The following is a 21,547-nucleotide window of genomic DNA, read 5'->3' as shown; positions in this document are numbered from 1 at the left end:
TTCGTATCCACAGTCAGGTGGTTCCTACAGCCAATCAGGTTCGTATCCACAGTCAGGTGGTTCCTACAGCCAATCAGGTTCGTATCCACAGTCAGGTGGTTCCTACAGCCAATCAGAGACGAGACTTAAGGTGCCTGTAGAAACATGTTCGGGTGGGTACAACATGAAATGAAATTCCGCCTTCTGTGTTCATAATGTTCCGTTTTCAGACGGATTCAGAGTTCTCTCTATCAGTTCATTGGTATTTATGATGAACTGATCAAAACTACTTCTTAAAATATCTTTTATTTCATCAAAAAGTCGTGTCAAGTTTCAATAAGCAAGAAAGTTTAATTCTTATCTGACTTTCAAAGATGAAGTAGTCTCTGTCCTTGAAGTAGGATTCAGACCAGTTCAGCACGGTGCCAGAAGGTCCCACCGTGTTTTCCAGTCTGTCTAGTGATGTGTTGTGGTCGACCGTATCAAATGCGGCACTGAGATCCAGTAATATTAATACTGTAATTCTGCCACTGTCAGTGTTTAAGTTTATGTCACTGAAGACCTTCACAAGAGCAGTTTCAGGTCTGCGGTTGAAATCCTGACTGGAAGACATCAAAACAGTTGTTTAAAGCCATGAAGTTGTTCAGCTGTTGAAAAACAGCTTTTTCAATGATTTTACTTAAAAACGGGAGGTTTGATATGAGCCTGTAGTCGCTCTTTGGTGAAGTGTCTAGATTTTACCTTTTGTGGTTTGATGACGACAGTTTTCAGGGTTTGTGGGAAGAACCTGAGAGAAGAGATGTGTTGACAGTCTGTAGAAGATCTGAGGAGATGCAGTTAGAACTATTGTAGGAAATCATCAAATGAAACTATGATGCAGCTTTTATTCATGTTTCTGTCGGTTTGTTGCAGCTCAGAGCAAAAAAAACAAAAAAAAACCAAACATCAACCAAAAGCAAAAAGAAGAGCCGACAAGCTAAAGTTCAAAACCCAGAAAAGGTTCAAACACCAAATCAGATTGTTCTTCTTTTATTGTTCTTATGTGTGATTCTGTGTGAAGCTCTTTGTGTTGATAGTGATACATAAATAAAGATATTATTATTATTATTTAATTAATTATTTCTTCCTCCAGTTTCATGCTTTGATCCTTTCAGCAGCAGCAGGTGACGTCTGTAATCAAAACCTGCTCAGTGAAAACCAAACAGAACCTCAAAACCCCCAAAACAAAACAAAACTACATTTACAGAAATGCATACAGATAAAAAGTCAAACACATATTAAAGTGGCTTCTAACTCCATAAACCACAAAACAACTAAATAACTTCATAATGAACAAACACATCAGTGGTTACAGTGAACGTCAAACCGAAGAACACTGACGACGGCAGAGACGTGTTTGTGCTTTGATCTGATCAGCTGAGGGAACGTCGACCAGATGAAGAGTCAGACGATCAAACTTCGTTCAGACCGAACGCAAAGTGAGTTTTCATGTGCTGCGAGTGCATAGAAACCAAAAACACTCGTTCACATCCGCACGAGTTCAAATGTTTTAACTTACACGTAACATTTAATGAATGAACTTCATGAAGATACAGAGACGAGAGAGAAATAACAGAAAACACACAAACACACAAATACACAAACACACAAGTACACACACAAACACACACACAAACACACACACACACAAACACACAAACATACAAACAAACACACACACACACAAACAAACAAACAAACACACACACACACAAACACACAAACAAACAAACAAACACACACACACACACACAAACAAACAAACAAACACACACACAAACAAACAAACACGCTCCTCGTTTGGTCTGAGCACATCTCAGTTCATCCTGACATGAACATGAACGTAGTAAACAGATATGATGACGATCCGTCCGGTAGTTGTTGAAATATTTCAGTGAAGAAGTAAAAACCTTCCTCATGGTGGCGCTGGAGGAAACATCTTCATCTGAAGAACATGAATGTTTGTTCAAACCTTCTCGGTGATTCATTAAACAGATATTTTCATCGTCCTCCACAGTAACGCTGCTAACATGCTAACATGGCTAACAGAGGAAGAGACTCGGTAGTTGATATAACATCCAGACTATTTGATGACAGTCGTTGCCACTGATCATCCTCGACAACGTGAACATTAATGACTTTATGAGCAGATGAAGAACAGACGGCTGCATCATCGGTTTTGATCTCTGAGAGGAGGAAGTCTGATGTCCAGACACGTTCAGCTTCATATCTTCTTCTACGACATTTACAGGACAGTTTCCTCTGATTCCACCATAAACTACTTCCTCAGCAGCTTATTTATTACCTTCAGACCCCAGTAAAATGTTTAAAATTAAGAATAATAAAAGTATTTTGTCTTTTTCCTCTTTGTGTCACAGTAACAGACTCAGTGAGGAAAGAAGGAGCGTAGAGAGCAGCTGTTTGTAACGTAACTGTGTCTGTAAAGAGAAGAACTGGTTCATCCAGACCAGCAGGACAAACACAGTTTACAGCTTCACTTTTCATTGAGTCACTAACTGGTTTGATCTTCTTTGTCTTCTTATCGTACAAACACCAGCTGCTGCTTCATGTTCGAACAGCGCGTCACTCCAGATACCTCGGGATGCATCCTTGCAGCTGGATGAGCTCGGGCCAGCTCTCGTATTTATTCTTCACTTTGTCGTTCTTCAGATGCTAAAACAGAGAAACAGAGAAACAAACAGAGAACTCCTTTAAACTCCTTTAAACTCTAAACTCTTTTAAACTCCTTTAAACTCTTTTAAACTCCTTTAAACTCTTTTAAACTCCTTTAAACTCCTTTAAACTCTAAACTCTTTTAAACTCCCTTAAACTCTTTTAAACTCCTTTAAACTCTTTTAAACTCCTTTAAACTCCTCTAAACTCCTTTAAACTCCTCTAAACTCCTTTAAACTCTAAACTCTTTTAAACTCCCTTAAACTCTTTTAAACTCCTTCAAACTCCTTTAAACTCTAAACTCTTTTAAACTCCCCTAAACTCTTTTAAACTCCTTTAAACTCCTATAAACTCCTTTAAACTCCTCTAAACTCCTTTAAACTCCTCTAAACTCTTTTAAACTCCTTTAAACTCTTTTAAACTCCCTTAAACTCCTATAAATTCCTTTAAACTCCTTTAAACTCCTTTTAAACTCCTTTAAACTCCTATAAACTCCTTTAAACTCCCTTAAACTCCTATAAACTCCTTTAAACTCCTTTAAACTCCTTTTAAACTCCTTTAAACTCCTTTAAACTCCTTTAAACTCCTATAAACTCCTATAAACTCTTTTAAACCCCTTTAAACTCCTATAAACTCCTTTAAACTCCTCTAAACTCCTTTAAACTCCTCTAAACTCTTTTAAACTCCTTTAAACTCCCTTAAACTCCTATAAACTCCTTTAAACTCCCTTAAACTCCTATAAACTCCCTTAAACTCCTATAAACTCCTTTAAACTCCTTTTAAACTCCTTTAAACTCCTTTAAACTCCTTTTAAACTCCTTCAAACTCCTTTAAACTCCTTTAAACTCCCTTAAACTCCTATAAACTCCTATAAACTCTTTTAAACCCCTTTAAACTCCTATAAACTCCTTTAAACTCCCTTAAACTCCTATAAACTCCTTTAAACTCCTTTAAACTCCTTTTAAACTCCTTTAAACTCCTATAAACTCCTTTAAACTCCCTTAAACTCCTTTTAAACTCCTTTAAACTCCTTTAAACTCCTTTAAACTCCCTTAAACTCCTATAAACTCCTTTAAACTCCTTTAAACTCCTTTTAAACTCCTTTAAACTCCTTTAAACTCCTTTAAACTACTTTTAAACTCCTTTAAACTCCTTTAAACTCCTTTAAACTCCTTTAAACTCCTTTAAACTCCTTTTAAACTCCTTTAAACTCCTTTAAACTCCTTTAAACTCCTTTAAACTCCCTTAAACTCCTTTTAAACTCCTTTAAACTCCTTTAAACTCCTTTAAACTCCCTTAAACTCCTATAAACTCCTTTAAACTCCTTTAAACTCCTTTTAAACTCCTTTAAACTCCTTTAAACTCCTTTAAACTCCTTTTAAACTCCTTTAAACTCCTATAAACTCCTTTAAACTCCCTTAAACTCCTTTTAAACTCCTTTAAACTCCTTTAAACTCCTTTAAACTCCCTTAAACTCCTATAAACTCCTTTAAACTCCTTTAAACTCCTTTTAAACTCCTTTAAACTCCTTTAAACTCCTTTAAACTCCTTTTAAACTCCTTTAAACTCCTTTAAACTCCTTTTAAACTCCTTTAAACTCCTTTAAACTCCTTTAAACTCCTTTTAAACTCCTTTAAACTCCTATAAACTCCTTTAAACTCCTTTTAAACTCCTTTAAACTCCTATAAACTCCTTTAAACTCCCTTAAACTCCCATAAACTCCTTTAAACTCCTATAAACTCCTATAAACTCCTTTAAACTCCCTTAAACTCCTATAAACTCCTATAAACTCTTTTAAACCCCTTTAAACTCCTATAAACTCTTTTAAACTCCCTTAAACTCCTTTAAACTCCTTTTAAACTCCTATAAACTCCTTTAAACTCCTTTAAACTCCTTTTAAACTCCTATAAACTCCTTTAAACTCCTTTTAAACTCCTTTAAACTCCTTTAAACTCCTGTGTTTAATCTGGTCATTTGTGTCGGTTTGTTGTTGGAACCAGATTATTTCTCTCATGTTACCGACAGAGTGAAGCAGAAACGCAGCATTACTGTGTAGTTATAACAGACTTTGAACCTGAGGAGGAATTTACAGTTTACGTATGAAATTTACGGATCAACAGACACATTTTCAGTTTTTATTGATATGATTCTCTCCAGTTCACCATCATCTATCAACAGCTCAATAATTAACAGGAAGAAGAATCATCACCTTTCTGACAACGTCAACAACAGCTGATTCATAAGAAGAATAACTGATGGAAAACACCAGACAATAATCAGCTCTGAACTTTAAATGTCAGAGAGTCAATCCTCCATCATCTGTCTGATCGGACTCAATATCATTGATCAGGATCAATAACACGTAACTGAAGCGGCAGCACTTTGATTCTTGTTATTATCTGATTTCTACCAACAGCAGCACAGCTCAGTTTATATTTCATCCACATTTATATATTTATACATGATCAATATATCAGATTGTTGTTCGTTATTCAAAGATTTAAAATTTTCACACAAATCAATAAAAGTTTAATTTTTAAGAAGTGATGATTATACTGTAAATAGTTTTTTCTGATAAATACCGACTCAGAACTTCTGGAAAACATTTATTATTTATTTATTTATTATTAAACGTTTTCCTCCGACAGGCTGCATCTTTAAACATCTGTTCTTAAAACATTAACAATAGAAAAGTGTTTATGAATATTTAACGTGTTTCTGTGTTTTATATCTTTATTTAACTTTATTTCATCCTCCAACGTTCACAGTGTTTGTTTTTTATTCTGTAAAGAACTTTGTAACTTTGTTTTTAAAAAGTGCTACATTAATAAACTTTATGACATTTTGTTGACATGTTTTATCAAGCACATTCCCTCTAACTCATCTTTAATATTTGGCTTTTTTTTTGAAACATCTGAATCTAGAAGTTAAAAGTTTTGTGTGTTTCATATTTAATGCAGTGATGCCTCGACGCTGTGCGGGGTTACGGAGGTTAAACGGAGGTTAAAGAGCGTCTGATCTGGTGGTTTTTACCTTCTCGAAGTTGCTCTTCACTGCAGCTCCTTTCCCACCAACGAACACCCAGTTATCTCTGAAGCCCAGAGACTGGACGGCGGCGCTGCCCAGCTCAGCGATCAGCTTCCTGGCATCTTCATTCAACCTGTGAAACACAGTGAAGCTCTCAACACACAGACACACAAAGCTCAGAGATCATCACTCCTGCAGGATCCCAGTCACGTTCATCTCATGTAGGTTTGCACAGACAAGGCCTCGGTGTTGTATGAATAACAATCACAATACAGATACCACAAGTCAAGTGATAATTAATCATATAAAATAGAATATTAACAATAAAAATATGTGAAATATAACTATAAAGGAACAAATCTGTGTCTGTCCTTCACTGTTCATCTGATCATCATCACATTGGCGAGTACTGCTGAACAGTGTCCAGTGTGAAGTAGTTTGGACACATGACATGTTTAATATTAATAAGCTTTGAATAAAACAGTGAACAGCGAGCCGCTCAGCTCCGAGTCTGAGGGGCTATTTGATATAAACACCATCACACCACAGCGGGGGCGGGGCTTCTGGGCTGTTCAACTGTGCAGGGAACCAATCAGAAAATACTTCCAGATCACACCTGGCTTGAAAATAAACTTTAATGACCAAATAAGACTAATCTTCTGTTTCAATGTTTCACCATTTTTACTTCACAAAACATAAACTCACAACTGGTTTGTTTGTTCGGCGAGAGCTTTATGAACTCTGATTCAAACGTAGTTAGCAGGAAGTTTGAATCTTCTTAGAGCTTTATTAGCAGAATCTGTCTTAAACCAACAGTCAGTCAGCAAATGATCAGTGAAACCTGTGTTTCTTGCTGTAATCATTCCTCCTGTTCATACCGACCATTAGAAGATCCCTTCATAATGACCTTACAATGGAAGTGATGGAGGACAAAATGGATTTAAAGTTTATCTGAAGCTAATATGAAGCTTCAGCGTCCAAATGAGTCAAATCAAGTAGATATCTTTCAACGTTACAGTCTTTTTAGTGCCAAAGTTCCTCTTTTTGTTACTATACTTCCACCTGCAGCTCAACAGGGAAACACTGTCCGAGGAAACACAAAGAGGGAATTTGATGCTAAAAAGACTGTAAATGTGTCAGATATCCACTTGATATGACTAACTCAGACTGCTGAAGATGAATAGAAGCTTCACACAGACTTTTAAATGACTGTGTGGACACACTGTGGATTTTATCCTCCATCACTTCCATTGAAAGCACATTTGAAGGATCTTTTAATATCCAGTATGAACAGGAGGAATGATTACATTACTGTTACTATGGAAACCTGACTGCTGGTTATAGACAGACGTGAAAAACTGTGAACTCGTCCTTTAATAGCAGTTTGGAGAAGAGAGATTATATTTACTTTGATGAAGGTTCGTCATAAGACGCCATCAGAACAATAGAACCTTTCTCGATGCTCTTCAGGAGTTCGATGAGAGGTTCCACATCTGCAGGACAAACATGTGTTTAATGTTTAAATCAAACCATCACTGCAGCTGAAACATATCAATTAAAATACAAGATGCTTCTTACCGCCGCTGTACATGTTAAAGTGATCGGTCTTCATGACTTCTCCTGTTTTCCCTGTTAGACAGAAACGTGTAAATGTTCCTGAAACCAGTTTATCATGCAGGAAGATGCAGCAGCTCACTGGTTCAACACTCACCGTTTATAATAACGATGTTGATCCCAAAACCAGCGTTGTTCTTCACTGTTCCCAGAGCCCTGAGGGAGGTTTGTGTAATGTCAACAACACGTCAGCAGCACGTCTTTAATATTAAAACTGTGAATTTCCATAAATTTGAGAGAATTTTAAAATGAGTCGGATTTATTATGAGTCGGATGAAAGCAGGAAGTGTGTGAAGAAAGAAGAAGCTGCTCACAGATTGTTCTCCACGCAGATCTTTGGACCCACGACGTTGGCGGCGCCGCTCTGGATGAAGAAGCTGAAGTGATCCTCTGGACACTCTCTCTTTGGAGAACAGGATCCAACTGGACAGGAAGTACAGAACATTAACGGATCCCATCAGATGAGTCGGACGGATTGATCCTGAGCAGCTGATCAGGTGTGTTATCGATCTCTCACCTGACTGTTTGGAGGGCGCTCTGGTCCTGGAGGCGTCCAAACCTCCAGATAACGCACGAGTCCATTCAGCTGGAACAACAGTCAGAGTTTTATTGACAGGATGAACAAACACGTACTGACAGAGTTAAAGGGATATTCCACCAAACATCTGTCTTTTATATCACTGTAGCTTCTGTTTGTGCAGAAATAAACTGCAATAAAAAGGTTCCTGACGCTCTGCAGAGATATGAGAAGACTCGCCGCCCAGGTGCATGCTGGTACCACACCTGCTGACCCACACACTAAAAATCACTGGGTTCACCTTTATCCCAGTTTGGGTGAATACGGCACCGACACAATACTGTGTTAATGGTGTTCTGAGCCACTTATCTTATCAAACTGACATGTCAGGGTTTGTTATCGATTGTTAATAACTTGTGTATCTGTTGGATCTCATCTGCACATCGTTTTGTACAAGAAACAATAAATCTGTGACAGTGTTTAGCTAAAGCTTGTTGTGTGTAACGCTGGTTCACAGTAACAGATCCAACTTTAACACAGTGATTGTTAGTGTGTATATAATACCAGAGGCGTCTATAGTGCATGAATGCAGGCTGTAGGTGGATGTAAACAAGCCTCCATGTCTGTAAAGAAGCTCGAGTCTCTGATGTCTGTAGCTGCAGTTCTATATTAAACATATTAACATATTAAATAAAGTGATCTCTGTTAGCTTGGTGCTAACGTTACGTTTCTTTTACAGCATCATGTGTTTATTTCTTCTGATTACAGTGACAGAAATCAGGAGTTGGAAATATTCTCAACATAAAACCGGTTCTACAGGATCTCCTGGACAGATTTCTTGGCAAAAGCTGTTAAAAAGTGAGATTGAGCTGCGACTGAAGTGAGACCAGTTTGTCTGCTTCCACCTTCAGCTCATATTCACGCTCAGTGCTGCACTTTCTCTAACACAGGGAACAAATAAACCAAACACAAAACTAGAAGAACTAAACAAAGTACTAAAAAAAAGGATATACTCCATACATTTAGAAATCTTAAAAATAATCAGATCCTCAAAACAAACAATAAATAAAACCACAAACTGATAAAAAGCTCAGTCGACCTGAAATGTTTGTTTCTTTTATAGAAAAGTCAGACTGACATCAGCTTGAAACAAGAATTAAAACATAGAAATACGAATAAAAACGTCCTCACATACTGAACCAGCCGTCCACTTATCAATCACCACCATCATCATCATCATCATCATCATCGTCATCATCATCATCATCATCATCATCATCATCATCATCATCATCATCATCGCAGGTATTTAGCAGTTAATTTCTGTGACATTTTTACAGTTTGGTGCAGTTTGATACAAATTATAAGAGAAAACAGAAAATAGCGTTTAGTTGGTTTAGTTGGTAAATACACACTCATTATATTTGGATTCATGGTTGTTAATTTATAAAAGAAATCTTAATAAATTAGACTCTTAACAATTTAACTGACAGAAATTAGTTTGTGTTATAATTTGCATATTAACAAAATTACCCGACCCTTTCAAAGACGTCTGAGGATGAAAAGCTGCTGTTAGGAGATTATTGACAAAAAGTCCTGGAAATAAAACAAAGTGTTCCTGTTATCTGGGGCCGTGCAGGTAGAGAGAAGTGATGTTAGCAGACGTCTGCTGGAGGCTAACAGCTACTAGCATCACACACCATAAAAGGCTTTTTCACAGCAGACATTTTGACTTATCAATAGTCTATAGTAGGAAAACCTCAGTTATTAATAATAACATCAACATGGTCTCTGTTCTATTCAGTGTCCCCATAAACCACGTTAGTCTGACAACAAGCCAGCAGCTGCTTTACGAGGATGTTTTATTATCTGCACCTGTGCTTTTCCTACTGTCACTTCTTAAAACGACTTCTGTGAAAAAAAGTCAATTTCCCATCCAACTGTCAGAGGTCCAGGTGCATTGTGGGTAATGTAGGCGGCAGATTTGACAAAGAAGGAGAATGTGTGGAATAAAATAAGACAATATCTCTGGTTCTGCTGCATCCTTATTAAAAAAATAAAATAAAAATAACAGCCCATCATGAGTCTGATGAGTGAAATGATAAATCTGTTAACATATTGATTATTAACCAATAGCTGCCCCTCCACAACAGTTTAATCAAGATGGTCCCAACTCCTAGAAACATGAAGCTACAGTATGCCATCAGATCATTTAAATAATGCTGTAACAATTACAAAGTGCAGCCTTTAAAATAAAACACTGATCAAAGTCTTAGTTGTTCACATTATCTGTTAAATGTTCCTACCTGTGAACGGGTTGCTGTATTTCTGCAGCATGACAGTGATAAAAATAACCGCTGGCACCAACACCAACACGCACTGCAAAACCCCTGAGAGACAGAAACAGGTAACATGAGTGAGACAATAATGTAAACTAACTTGTAAAGCACAAAAGTCCAGCTGGCTTTATTGGGTTTAATATTATTTGCTTTGGATTAGTTTGACAGAGGTTTTGTTTAGTTAACTGTTTGCTTTGTGTGTGTTGATCAGGGCTCAGGTGTGAACTTGTGACTGTTAGATGAATAATAATAGTTAACGCTGGTGTTCACTGGTGTCTCACTGAGACGCTGGTTTAGCAGCTCTGGGACTGGTCCAGGTTGTAACCGTCTGTCGTGTTTTGTTTTCAGCAGATCAAGTCAGTGCCATCAGACAGGTTTTCTTTTCTTTTGATTAACCAGCAACAGCTGTGACACTTTTGTTGTATTTGTTTCTTTGATTCGTTTCCACCTGCAGTTCTGTTCCTCTGTTGCTCATCTCAGTTCTTCACTTTGTGTCATTTTGTATTTGGTGTCTAATTTTGTAAATCTAATAACCAGCCTGATGGCGTTATGTTGCTCCTCGTTCAGTTGTGTTCTTGGTTGTGACAGAAACGATCTGAACCTGAAGACATTTTCATCTTTAAGCTGACATGAACGAGAGGTCCTTAAAATGTTCATAAAGAAAATTTGGGGTGTTTATTATGTCACAGCTAAAATACAGCTGACAATGGACATTTTTATAGATATACGGTCACTACGGATATTAGCTCTGTCAAAAACAAAGAGCCAGAATACAGAAAATTATCTCTTGTGTATTATCTTTCTTTTTATTATTATTATTTTTTACCGTTACTTTAGTTTTTTCTTGCTTGTTGTATTCTTTTACATGATGCCTCTATTCCATGAAGTTTATATTTAAACATATATGAGAGAATGTTGAGATGCAAATGCACTAAATGATGGGATGTTTGAATTGTATGAAGAAAATGTTCATTTAAACATCTATAGTTCTATAATAACTGGAAACATAAATATAAGAATATGTCATTAAAGGACAGTTTCACTTATCTATAAACCTTACAATGGAAGTGATGGAGGACAAAATCCACAGTCCTCCTTCTGTGTAAAAATGTATTTAAAGTTTATCTGAAGCTAATATGAAGCTTCAGTGTCCAAATGAGTCAAATCAAGTAGATATCTTTCAACGTTACAGTCTTTTTAGTGCCAAAGTTCCTCTTTTTGTTACTATACTTCCACCTGCAGCTCAACAGGGAAACACTGTCCGAGGAAACACAAAGAGGAAATTTGATGCTAAAAAGACTGTAAATGTGTCAGATATCCACTTGATATGACTAACTCAGACTGCTGAAGCTGAATAGAAGCTTCACACAGACTTTTAAATGACTGTGTGGACACACTGTGGATTTTATCCTCCATCACTAACATTGAAAACACATTTGAAGGATCTTTTAATATCCAGTATGAACAGGAGGAATGATTATATTACTGTTACTATGGAAACCTGACTGATTTATAGACAGACTGTAGATCAAACTTCCATCGAATGTTTCACTGTTCAAACATGAATGAAGGTGGAAGTTTGTGGTGGCTGAAACAAAGAAAACATTTCAGAATGACTGGAAGGAATTATCAGCAACACCCAGATATGTATGTATGTAATAAGGAAGTAACCACCGTCATAAAGTACACACACACACACACACACACACAGAATCCGTCAGACGGGATGGAAACTTACTTCTGTAGTTTTGTCGTCTTGCCATTTTTGTATTTCCTGTAAAATAAATAAAATAAACAATAATTATGAGATATAGGACAGTAACAGTTTCAATCTGCTTCTGCTTCACTCACAGTGTTTTCAGGTATTTTGGTCAGTACAGAAGTTACTGAAGTCAACAGTCAGTTTTTCCAAACAGCTACAACAACACAAGCATTCTCAGAGCTGGAAGAATACAAACATTTTGGTAGCAACTAAAGATTAATTTCTACTTCTGATTAATTTGCAAATTATTTTCTCAATCAATAATTTTGTCTATGAGATGTCAGGAGATAAAAATGCCACATCACAGTTTCACAGAGCTGAAAGTGATGCAATCAGATTAGTTGTTCAGACAGACTTAAAGTCCAAAACACAAAGATTCAGTTTGTTTCTGTAAAACTGAGAAAAGAAAATCTTTTGCTTTTGAAAATCACTCAAACTATTAAATTACTGATATATGGATTGACTAATTGAATGATCAGCTCTATAGAAGCAGAAAAAGTTTAGCTGAGTAAAAACTAAAAAGTACCTTAAAAGAGGTCCAGTCAGCCTAGATAAGCACAAACACCTGTGCAGGTACACGAGGTGAGAATCACAGCTCCTCAGCAGAAACTAAATCTGTTTACATACAAGCTTCTGTGATTAAACACAGAGCTGCACGTCTGAACTACACCTGACCTGAGAAATGAGATCATTATGAATAAAGCTTAGTGAATGTTAAATAAACTGACCGATTCTCACTGTGAGCATGTCTCTGACGTCCCGGCTCGATGACTCTGTCGAGTCCCGGGAGGCGTTCAGACAAACAAGTTGATCCTGTTCTGCCTCGCTCAGCCTGATCACCTGGTTACAGCCAATCAGCTGCACCCAGGAGGTCAGAGTCCATGTGACTCATCTGGTGATAACATTATAAAGTATGAAGGAGTATTTACATGCATGAAGTTACCAGCACTGAGACTGTTTCACTAAGAAGCTTCCAGTCGCTTTACTCTAACGTTCTGTATGTTCAACTAATAAATGTTTAGTTTATATTTTAATAATTTACAGATTTTTCTGATTGGATCCCTGCAAGATTCAACACAACTTTACCAACACAGCAGCTCAATTTACACACAAACACAACAACTCATTTGTCAATCAGACACACTGAGATAAAAACAATAACAACAGGCTGCAGGTAACCAATCAGAAACAACTGTCAGAATAAAATAGATTTCTAACAGTGTTTAGCATCTGATGTCATGTTCCTAACAGCTTATTCAATCCTTTTGTCTACACATGACTCCCACATGAATACATGTTCTGTGTGTCACTGTGAGACTACAGACAAACTTTATTAGTTCTCCACATGATGAACAGCAGCAGCTTGTCAATCAACACATCATTTATGTTTGTGAGGAACTGATGAGTTTCTGGTCCAACAGGCTGAAGTTGTGGAATTAAAATCTGTAGGTTTATTAGACTTAATATCAGCAACATGCAGAGTTTAAACAGCAGCTGACAGCAGGGTTTTAATGCTTTGAAACAAGCTGATCACTGGATTCATTTTGTTCTGCAGCAGATTCATGAAACATGACGTCAAAGTTTTGATGTAAACTATGAAAGTCAGAACTTCAGCTTTTATCAGGGGGACAAATGTTTTTACTGGAGGGCTGGTTTGTACGTACATACACACACAAAAAACATAAATACAAAAAAACCACACACTCTAAACATGAGGTACATATATTGTGTGTTAGCAAGTTCTGTAAAATTACTGTCATGTCTTTCTTTTGGCTAGAAATGTATTTTAATCAGTGCTAATCTGCCGTTAGTGTTGGTTATACTGAGCTAGCGGGCTAACATATTGTTCATAGCTAACAGCTACAACCTGGGTTAAATTGACTGCATAGCTAACATTAGTTTACTGTGACGGTAGTCATGGTAACGGGGACACTTCAGCCTTTATGAGTGGGATGTTTTACAAATAAAGATTAAAAACACAAACTTATGACTGGGACATTTGGACACTTGCTAAGGCAATAGGATAACTGTACGTTTAATTATAGCTATAAACAACAGAATAAGCACTCTGGATACATTTTGATTTTGGCAATTTAGTTTAATACGGTTATTATTCATATTTATGAAATAGAATTGGATGCTGTTTATTGAATATTATAGCGTGATGCTTATTCTTAATCAGTCCTTCAGTTGACAGTTGAACAATTGGTACTTAGACAATTGGTTCTCAAACCTTTTCATGTCAAAGACCCCCAAACTGATATCCAACAAGCCGTGGACTCTCATTTGATCAGATGTTTTTTGTGGACCCTCTGAGGAGCCAGCCACTGTCTGTACTGTAGGTGGGGAGATAACTGTGGAGAAAGCGAAACCTCTGATCAGAATAGTCATACTTATACATCGTGCTAACTTCTAATGAATAGAATATTGGTAAAATTAAACTACTCTCCATTTTTATGGATATCCCCAAGGACCCCTGGGGGTCCCCAAACCCCACTTTAAGAACCAATTATCTAAATCACCCCTGAGGCCAGTCAGCTCATTTTTGTTTGTTTAATATTCCAGAAGGAAGTCAAACATTTGACTTATGGGTCCAATCATTTTTTTTTTGACAGAGGAGGCCATGTAAGGTTTATAAGCTTTATTTATTTAATGAATAAAATACTGAACAGCAACTATGACTGAATGATGCTGTCTTGTTTCACAGAGGGCAGAATGAGACCTACACACCGTTGGAGAGAAATTCAAACCCTGATCAGCTGTGTGTAGGTCAGGTGTTATAAAGTATGACCCAAGAAGTCCAAACATATTGGTAAAGCTGATGCTGCACAGAGGACTTGCTCAGTAAAATTGTGAGTATTGCTGGAAAAATAAACAACACCAAGACAGCCTCACTGACATCTACCAAACCCTCTCAAACAGTGATGTGCAAGTCATGACGAATCATTTGAAACGAATGACTCTTCTTACTGACTCGGGAATGACGAGTCCTCATCTCCAGGGTCTCATTCACTGACTCGCCCCTCCTACCTGCTAACTAGCTGGTGTGAACTGTGAAGACGAGGCGAGACAATGTGTCACTATTGTGCAACTCTTACATTAACTGTATTTGTGGAGATGTATCGAGTTAATTACTGTATTAACCAGCCGTGTGAGAAAAGCAACCACTTTGGTGCTTGTTTCAGCTCAGTACTCGCTCTCCCAGCCCAGAGATGAAGGTCTAACTTGGGCTGCATGAATCATTCACTCACCAACAAGCTCAACACCACAGTCAATAACCGTCCATCAATTTTAATATTTCCTTTTTTAGTAGTTTACTATGACTCAATTCTGATTGATCAATCAAGAAATTCAACAGTGTAATATATTGACTATCACCCCTATTCAAATCACCAACATTCTCCAAGAGACATATTTCATGGGGTTTATTTATTTGTACCAGTCAGGGCCGAGTTGTCGGCTATAATCAGTAGACGAGTGTTTGTTCAGCAGTGGGGGATTCTCCAGGCTCTGGGCAACTGACTGTCGAGTCAGTAAAAAGAGTCGAACCTCCCATCTCTACACTCAAAGACTGAAAACCTGCTGCTTCACCCACAACACCCTGTTCAGTGAGCTTCAGCCCCTCCCATCAGGCCCACGTCTTCAGGCCTCCAGCTGCAACAGTAACAGAGCGAGGAATTCCTTTATCCCATCAGCCATCGCTCTCTATAACACACAGCAGCACATAAAAACTCCTGGTACTCACAGCAGTACTGTAGTCAGTGCTGCACAGTGGAAAGTATGGTATTGTGTATATTTCTGGGCTGCATTGTGTCTTCTCTCACATTGAATCTTTGTACTCCAGGAGCACTGCTGGACGCTGCTGTGTAGTAGTTTAGTGTATTTTATGAAGGATGTGTGCCATGTGTGGACTATGTCTTGGATTGCTTTTTTCTTCTTAGTGTGTGTGTTTCTTTTATTGTGTTTGTTAAGTAAAACCAATTTCCCTAAATTTTAATTTTTCTCTATTTTTTGACATTTCATGGACAAAATGATTAATAGGAACATTTCTAACTAGATTTACTCTCCTCTCCTCACATTTTTTAAAATATCTTTTTTCATGTATTTATTTCTCCTTGTTGTGCATCTTAAACCTATAATGCAGAACTTTTACTTATAAATGAATGTCCGCTACATTCAAGCCAAACAAGTTCACACATTGTTGATTAAACCTATCACTGCCAGATAAATCTCTCTGTATACATATATATACTTCACAGTGTACAGAGTTTTAATCTGGTGGCGAGTTTCCCGCGCTGGTTCACCAGTAGTGATGCATTTTACGTCAACCATTGATGATTGGTTTGCCAGAGCTGAAGGGCCATAGAGCATGAGCACCAGATAGTGAAACAAGTCATTTTGTGGGTTGTGATGCTCAGTAAAATGTATCCACCATTTTACAGCTGTAACAGTACTTAACTGGAGTTACATTCAGGTAACTACTATTTACTCTCACTGCCAGATAGGGGAGACAGAAGTTTCACACTGCAGGTTTAAGTCTGTATGGATTGCTGTTTTCTTGTATTGTCACTTGGTGGCGCTGTTTCCTTGTTGCAAACATGTCTCATCTACAGAAAAACATACAATTCAACATATGAGAATAAAGTTTCCAATAATAAATGACTGATGAATAAATATGAACTCAGGTGGAAATGAAATCTATAAATAGACCAAATTACACAGACAATTCTTTCCTGGAAACTTTGAAGAAATTAATATGAAATTATAAGAATAAGGAAGCTTTAAAATGAAGCGTAACCAAAAACTCAGATGGCGTCCTGGTGGTCCAGTGGTTCGACAAAAACATCTAACAGATCCACAGAAACAAAACAAAGAACACAGATTCAATCAAATATGGTTTATTTATAAACAAAGACAGAAAAAATAACTACAATAAAAATAGATGTTATACATGAAGCTGAAGTTTGACACAGGATAAAAACACTGCAAGTTCATTTATTTCCACAGATGTTTATTAGAATTTGGTCTTTGTTTCCCACCATCATCATCCCACCACCCTCCCTTTACAAGTCTATAAAACTTCTCAAAACCAATGTTACACAATGTTTTACACAAAACTAACACACACATACAAGAAGAAAATAAACCAGTAAAACACACAATAGATTCATATTTAAGATGTACAGCATATAAAACAAAAATAATCAGTAGATCAGTGGATAAAATGAGTTTGAAGAAGTGATTTAAAGGAAGATAATGACTTATCAGACTGAGCTCCTCAAACAGGTTGATCCAGAGCCCTGACAGCAAAGACCAGGACCCATATTTATCTGTGCTGATAATCAGCACTAATTCATTTCCCACCACTCAGTGTCAACTTATAGAAAAACAAGCTGCATTCATGCAAATCCTGGCTTTATTGATTGAATGATTCATTAGTTTTAAACTGCTGATGGCAGAGATATATTTCAAAGAGCTGTAAGGACACATAAGTCAACAGGAGGTTTAGCTGGAGATGACTTGGACAGTGGAGAAGATACATTTCATGTTTTTAATGAAGTTGTGTCCACAGTCCGTTTGCATCATTATCACTGTGTGCAGTGTTGTACAATACATGCAAGATGCTGCTCTAATGTAGAAAACAAGATGTAAAGGATGTGATTGGATAGAGCTGGATCACACAGCTGGATCACATGATCTCACCTACAAGTTTAAATTATATAGTTATTGTTAAAGCCACCTGATTTGTTGACCAGTGTTTACTTACAGCCTGATGCAAATGACTTGTTAAATATTGTTATGAGATATAAACTATTCATTGTGACATCATATGTTTGCATATAAAAGCTAGATACCTTTAATATTTACACACAGAGCAACTCTGAAATGTCATCTGGAGCCATGAAGAGCCTTTAAAAGTAATCAATCAAATCTTTACAATCAATCCTAAAACAAACAGGTAACCAGTGAAGTGATGATAGAAATGGAGTAATATGATCTCTTTTCCTGCTTTTAGTTCAAAGTCTGACAGCAGCAGTGTTCTGTGCTGGTTTTATAGATATTATTTGAATATGTTTTAATGGTGAAAACAGGACTGGACGAGCTGCTGATATGATCATCAAAACTTAGACTGGAATCAAAAAATACAAAGTTTTTCACCACAGAACCAAGATATGATTTGACCTGCATGCAGGTTTTCTGGACCAATGATAAATTCTTTCACAATTTAACTGAATGAAATTTGTGGACATCCAATCTGTCACATCTGTCACATCTGGACCTGTATTTATCAAGCGTCTCAGAGCAGGAAATCACTCCTAACTGGCCAAAAATGATCAGAGTGACGCATCTCTGCTTCTACTTTTAGGAGAAAAAGCCTTTTATCAACTTTCCAAACTTGGTAAATGATTCCTATCTCTGCCAATATTTAGGAGCTGCAGGAGATGGAGTTCAGGCAGAGATATTCCCTGAGAGGAGAGATGTTTTGGGAACGCTTGATGACACTGAGCTTATTAAAAAATTGTTTGGACTAAAACAGAATCATTAGTGAGACTGACTTTGTGTGTGATGCAGAGGAGAACACATGATGTTTCTACAGAACATCATTTAAATAAATACAGAACGTCCTCACAATGTTACACTTTATGGTAACGGGGAAAATGCAGCTGTGCAACAGTGACGATTCTGTCAGAAGCAACAATGATGAAAGTCATGAATCAAACTTTGATCTGGCTTAATGCACGTCATAAAGATAATGAGCATGACGAGGGTCCTCAGTTACAGCCCACTAAAACTTTGATTTACACACAATCATGTCAGCTGCATAATGAAGGATATCTCAACTTCATTACAACAGCTCAAATATTTTATAGGCTTATTTTTTATTGAGGCTCCTTCAAATAACAGCAGAGCTACAGCCTAATATTTGAGAGAGGAGGATGCACCTGAACAATATATGTTTCTATTGTTACGCTGTATTTACCTTCATGTAGAGAACACAAGTTAACTTGGGGAGTAGTTGAAAGAGGAATTGGACAGTGGAAGAGAAGATGTTCTTCATGGAGAGGGTTTGCAACATGTGTATGTGCAATATGTGCAAGATGCAGCACTATTACAGGCTGTGAAACCATGTGGCTGAACCAAGATCATTTCACACAGCTGAGTCTAATTACCTGTTATCTTCATTAACATATAGGCTACATTTATCTCTCAGGCTTTCTTTACACTTTGTAAATATCATCTTATAATGAATTTTGGCATCATAGTTTTGTTCCATAACCTTGGTAAGTTACCTGCCTGGTTACCTGCCTATACACATAATTTACCAAATTACCACTGTTTCATATTTCCAGCTGAGACTGTGAGAAAACTACAACACGTCATCATTATTTCTACTTTGCTGCTCTGACTGTGGTAAAACAGCGACGTCTCACTCTCTCCCAGGAGTAATCCTTCTCCTGCTGACAGTCACAGTAAATTCTCTTCTGCTTCATTAATTAGTTTTAGTCCTCGTTAACTCTCAGTGTGATTCTGAGACGCTTGATAAATATGGGCCCAGGGTCAGAGTCTGACTTATAACACCTGTTTTTAATCTTTTCTGCATCAAACAGCTCATGTATAACACATCTGTAAAGTGCTGATTCAACAAAATCCAGAGATAACTGTTCAGTTTGTAGTCAGTTAAGAGACTTAAGTGAAGATGACAAAATCCAGATCCAGACTCCGGTTCAGATGGATCATCAGGATCCAGCTGATCCTCTCTCAACACACACTCCTGGATGTTCACTCACACTCTGACAGAGATCAATACGGCCCCCATCTGATGAGAGAAGAAGAAACAACAGAGGTCATGAATCAGTGTTTAGTGAGACTCACTTCATCAGCTGTCAGTCAGTGATGCAGCACATCCAGTATAAAGAGCAGCAGGGACTTCAGTCTTGTTCAGACCAGAAGTGGAACAGCTGTGCAGCGTAGCCTGCTTCCTTTCAGCTCTCATGTTAACGTGTTGGAGTGAACACACTGAGCTCCAAGCTCACACACCTGCACAGACTTTTGCTATCAAGTCTGTTTACTCTGCAGATTTCACTCAAGTACACAGAGGAAATAAAGTGCTGAGAGTCATGAACACATCATTACTGCAGAAACAGAGACATTCACTCATCAGTTTACTGATGGATTTACTGTTGATACATGTGAACTGTTAGAAAAGTTGAAAGCTACAGAGTCTCTGTGGGATTTGAAGATCTTTCCTGCTGTTAAATCATCACATGACAATCAGTCAGAGCTCTCAGCTAAACAGCTGCTGTGATTCCTGGACTTCAGCAGAGGTTCTGGTCTGTATAAAGACCACATGGTTACTAAACGTAATGATGCTTGTGTGAAATCAGAGCCAGTGATTTGCAGGCTGCAGTCAGACTGATCTTAGAGCTCTGACAAAGATGAACTGATCAATTCTTTAGTGTTGAAATGAGAGAACAAACACTTTCAGATCAGATTTGATGGTAGGACAGTTTGATGATGAGGACCACTGTCTCTATACATCTTGTAAGGCTGTCAGCTGTAATCCAGCTTTATTTCCTGCAGACATCAACACAACAACAACAGTCGTCTTCACATCAACTCAAACACATGATCACAACAAGCTTCTGGCTGATCTGATTGGCTGACTGTTCTCTCTCTCTCTGTCTTTCTGTCCAATCCTGAAGCCTGTCACCATTCTCCTCTCACAGCTTCACTGAGGAAAGCAGCCACTGAGAAGGTTGAAGGTTCACCAGGAAATACTGGATCTTTGCTTTGATACTAACTGTGTTTAATACAATACTGCTGAAACCAGCACGGACTGACTCAAACTCTCTACAGACCTCAGAGTCTCCAGTCTACAGCCTGGATTCTTCTGAAGATCAGACAGCAGCTTCACGTCTTCGCTCCGCAGGTTGTTTCCTCTCAGATCCAGCTCTCTCAGATGAGATGAGGGGTTGGACTTCAGAGCTGAGGCCAGAGAAGCACAGCTCATCTTTGACAAACTGCAGAGCCTCAATCTGAATAAAGAATAAATGACGTCACTTTAGAAAACAAAGTTCCTTTTTTAAATCATTCAATGTTTCATAATCTGTTCAGATGTGAAGAAGGTTTAGAAGCTGCTGGAACAGCCTTCAGAGGATCTGAGAGCAGCTGAAAATATACATATTTTTAAACATAAACTAAAAACCATCTGTTTAGTCTGGCTTTTATGTAGTGTTTTATCATTTTATGGTTTTATTATTTATACTTATTTTAATTGTCATCATGATTTATTTTATTCTATTTTGTTTTATCAACATTTTACTGTTGATTATTATAAATTATTTTATTCTATTTTTTTTTATTAACGTTTTACTCTTTTACTAATCTATGTATAATGTGTAGTATTTGACAAGCTTTTTTGTTATTTTTATTGCTTGTATTATCTTTTATTATTTATATTTTATTATCTTAACTACCCATTTTTTATTGTTGTTTTATTTATTGAACCTTTTTTGCTTTTTTAATTGCTTTGGTGTTCATTAGTCTCTAAATTCATTTTTAATATCCTACGTTTTATCAGTCGCTTGTGCAGCA

The 21,547-nt window shown here is 37.3% G+C and overlaps 2 protein-coding genes across 3 annotated transcripts in view; both read right to left on the bottom strand.

The window, feature by feature from the left end:
* Positions 1–19: 19 nt before the first annotated feature.
* zgc:101783 (Protein FAM3C-like) lies at positions 20–12,766 on the bottom strand. 2 transcript variants are annotated; one of them, XR_006096107.1, is made up of 11 exons: positions 12,679–12,766; positions 11,927–11,962; positions 10,156–10,239; positions 7,850–7,918; positions 7,647–7,755; positions 7,430–7,488; positions 7,297–7,347; positions 7,127–7,211; positions 5,725–5,851; positions 2,536–2,691; positions 20–102 (listed from the first exon to the last, which is right to left on the bottom strand). XR_006096107.1 is itself a non-coding variant. In XM_042410844.1 (10 exons), the coding sequence occupies exons 1-10, from the start codon at positions 12,695–12,697 to the stop codon at positions 2,602–2,604; spliced, it is 729 nt and encodes a 242-aa protein (XP_042266778.1). In that variant the 5' UTR covers positions 12,698–12,766; the 3' UTR covers positions 1,752–2,601. The 2 variants fall into 2 exon arrangements, 1 of the variants encoding a protein (XP_042266778.1); XM_042410844.1 differs by lacking the exon at positions 20–102 and having other exon boundaries at positions 1,752–2,691.
* Positions 12,767–19,605: 6,839 nt separating this feature from the next.
* LOC121896768 (NACHT, LRR and PYD domains-containing protein 12-like) overlaps positions 19,606–21,547 on the bottom strand; it is a 57,872-nt gene continuing 55,930 nt past the window's right edge. Inside the window, exons 8-9 of the mRNA XM_042410770.1 lie at positions 20,812–20,988; positions 19,606–19,769 (exon numbers count right to left, since the gene is read on the bottom strand). Of these exons, the coding sequence (XP_042266704.1) occupies positions 19,754–19,769; positions 20,812–20,988 (193 nt within the window). The 3' untranslated portion in view covers positions 19,606–19,753. The remainder of the gene's footprint in view (positions 19,770–20,811; positions 20,989–21,547) is intronic.

Source organism: Thunnus maccoyii, chromosome 5, assembly GCF_910596095.1.
Source record: "Thunnus maccoyii chromosome 5, fThuMac1.1, whole genome shotgun sequence".
Classification (NCBI taxonomy): domain Eukaryota; kingdom Metazoa; phylum Chordata; class Actinopteri; order Scombriformes; family Scombridae; genus Thunnus; species Thunnus maccoyii.
Note: the sequence above shows the minus strand (reverse complement) of the source record. Positions and strands in the feature narration are given on the sequence as shown.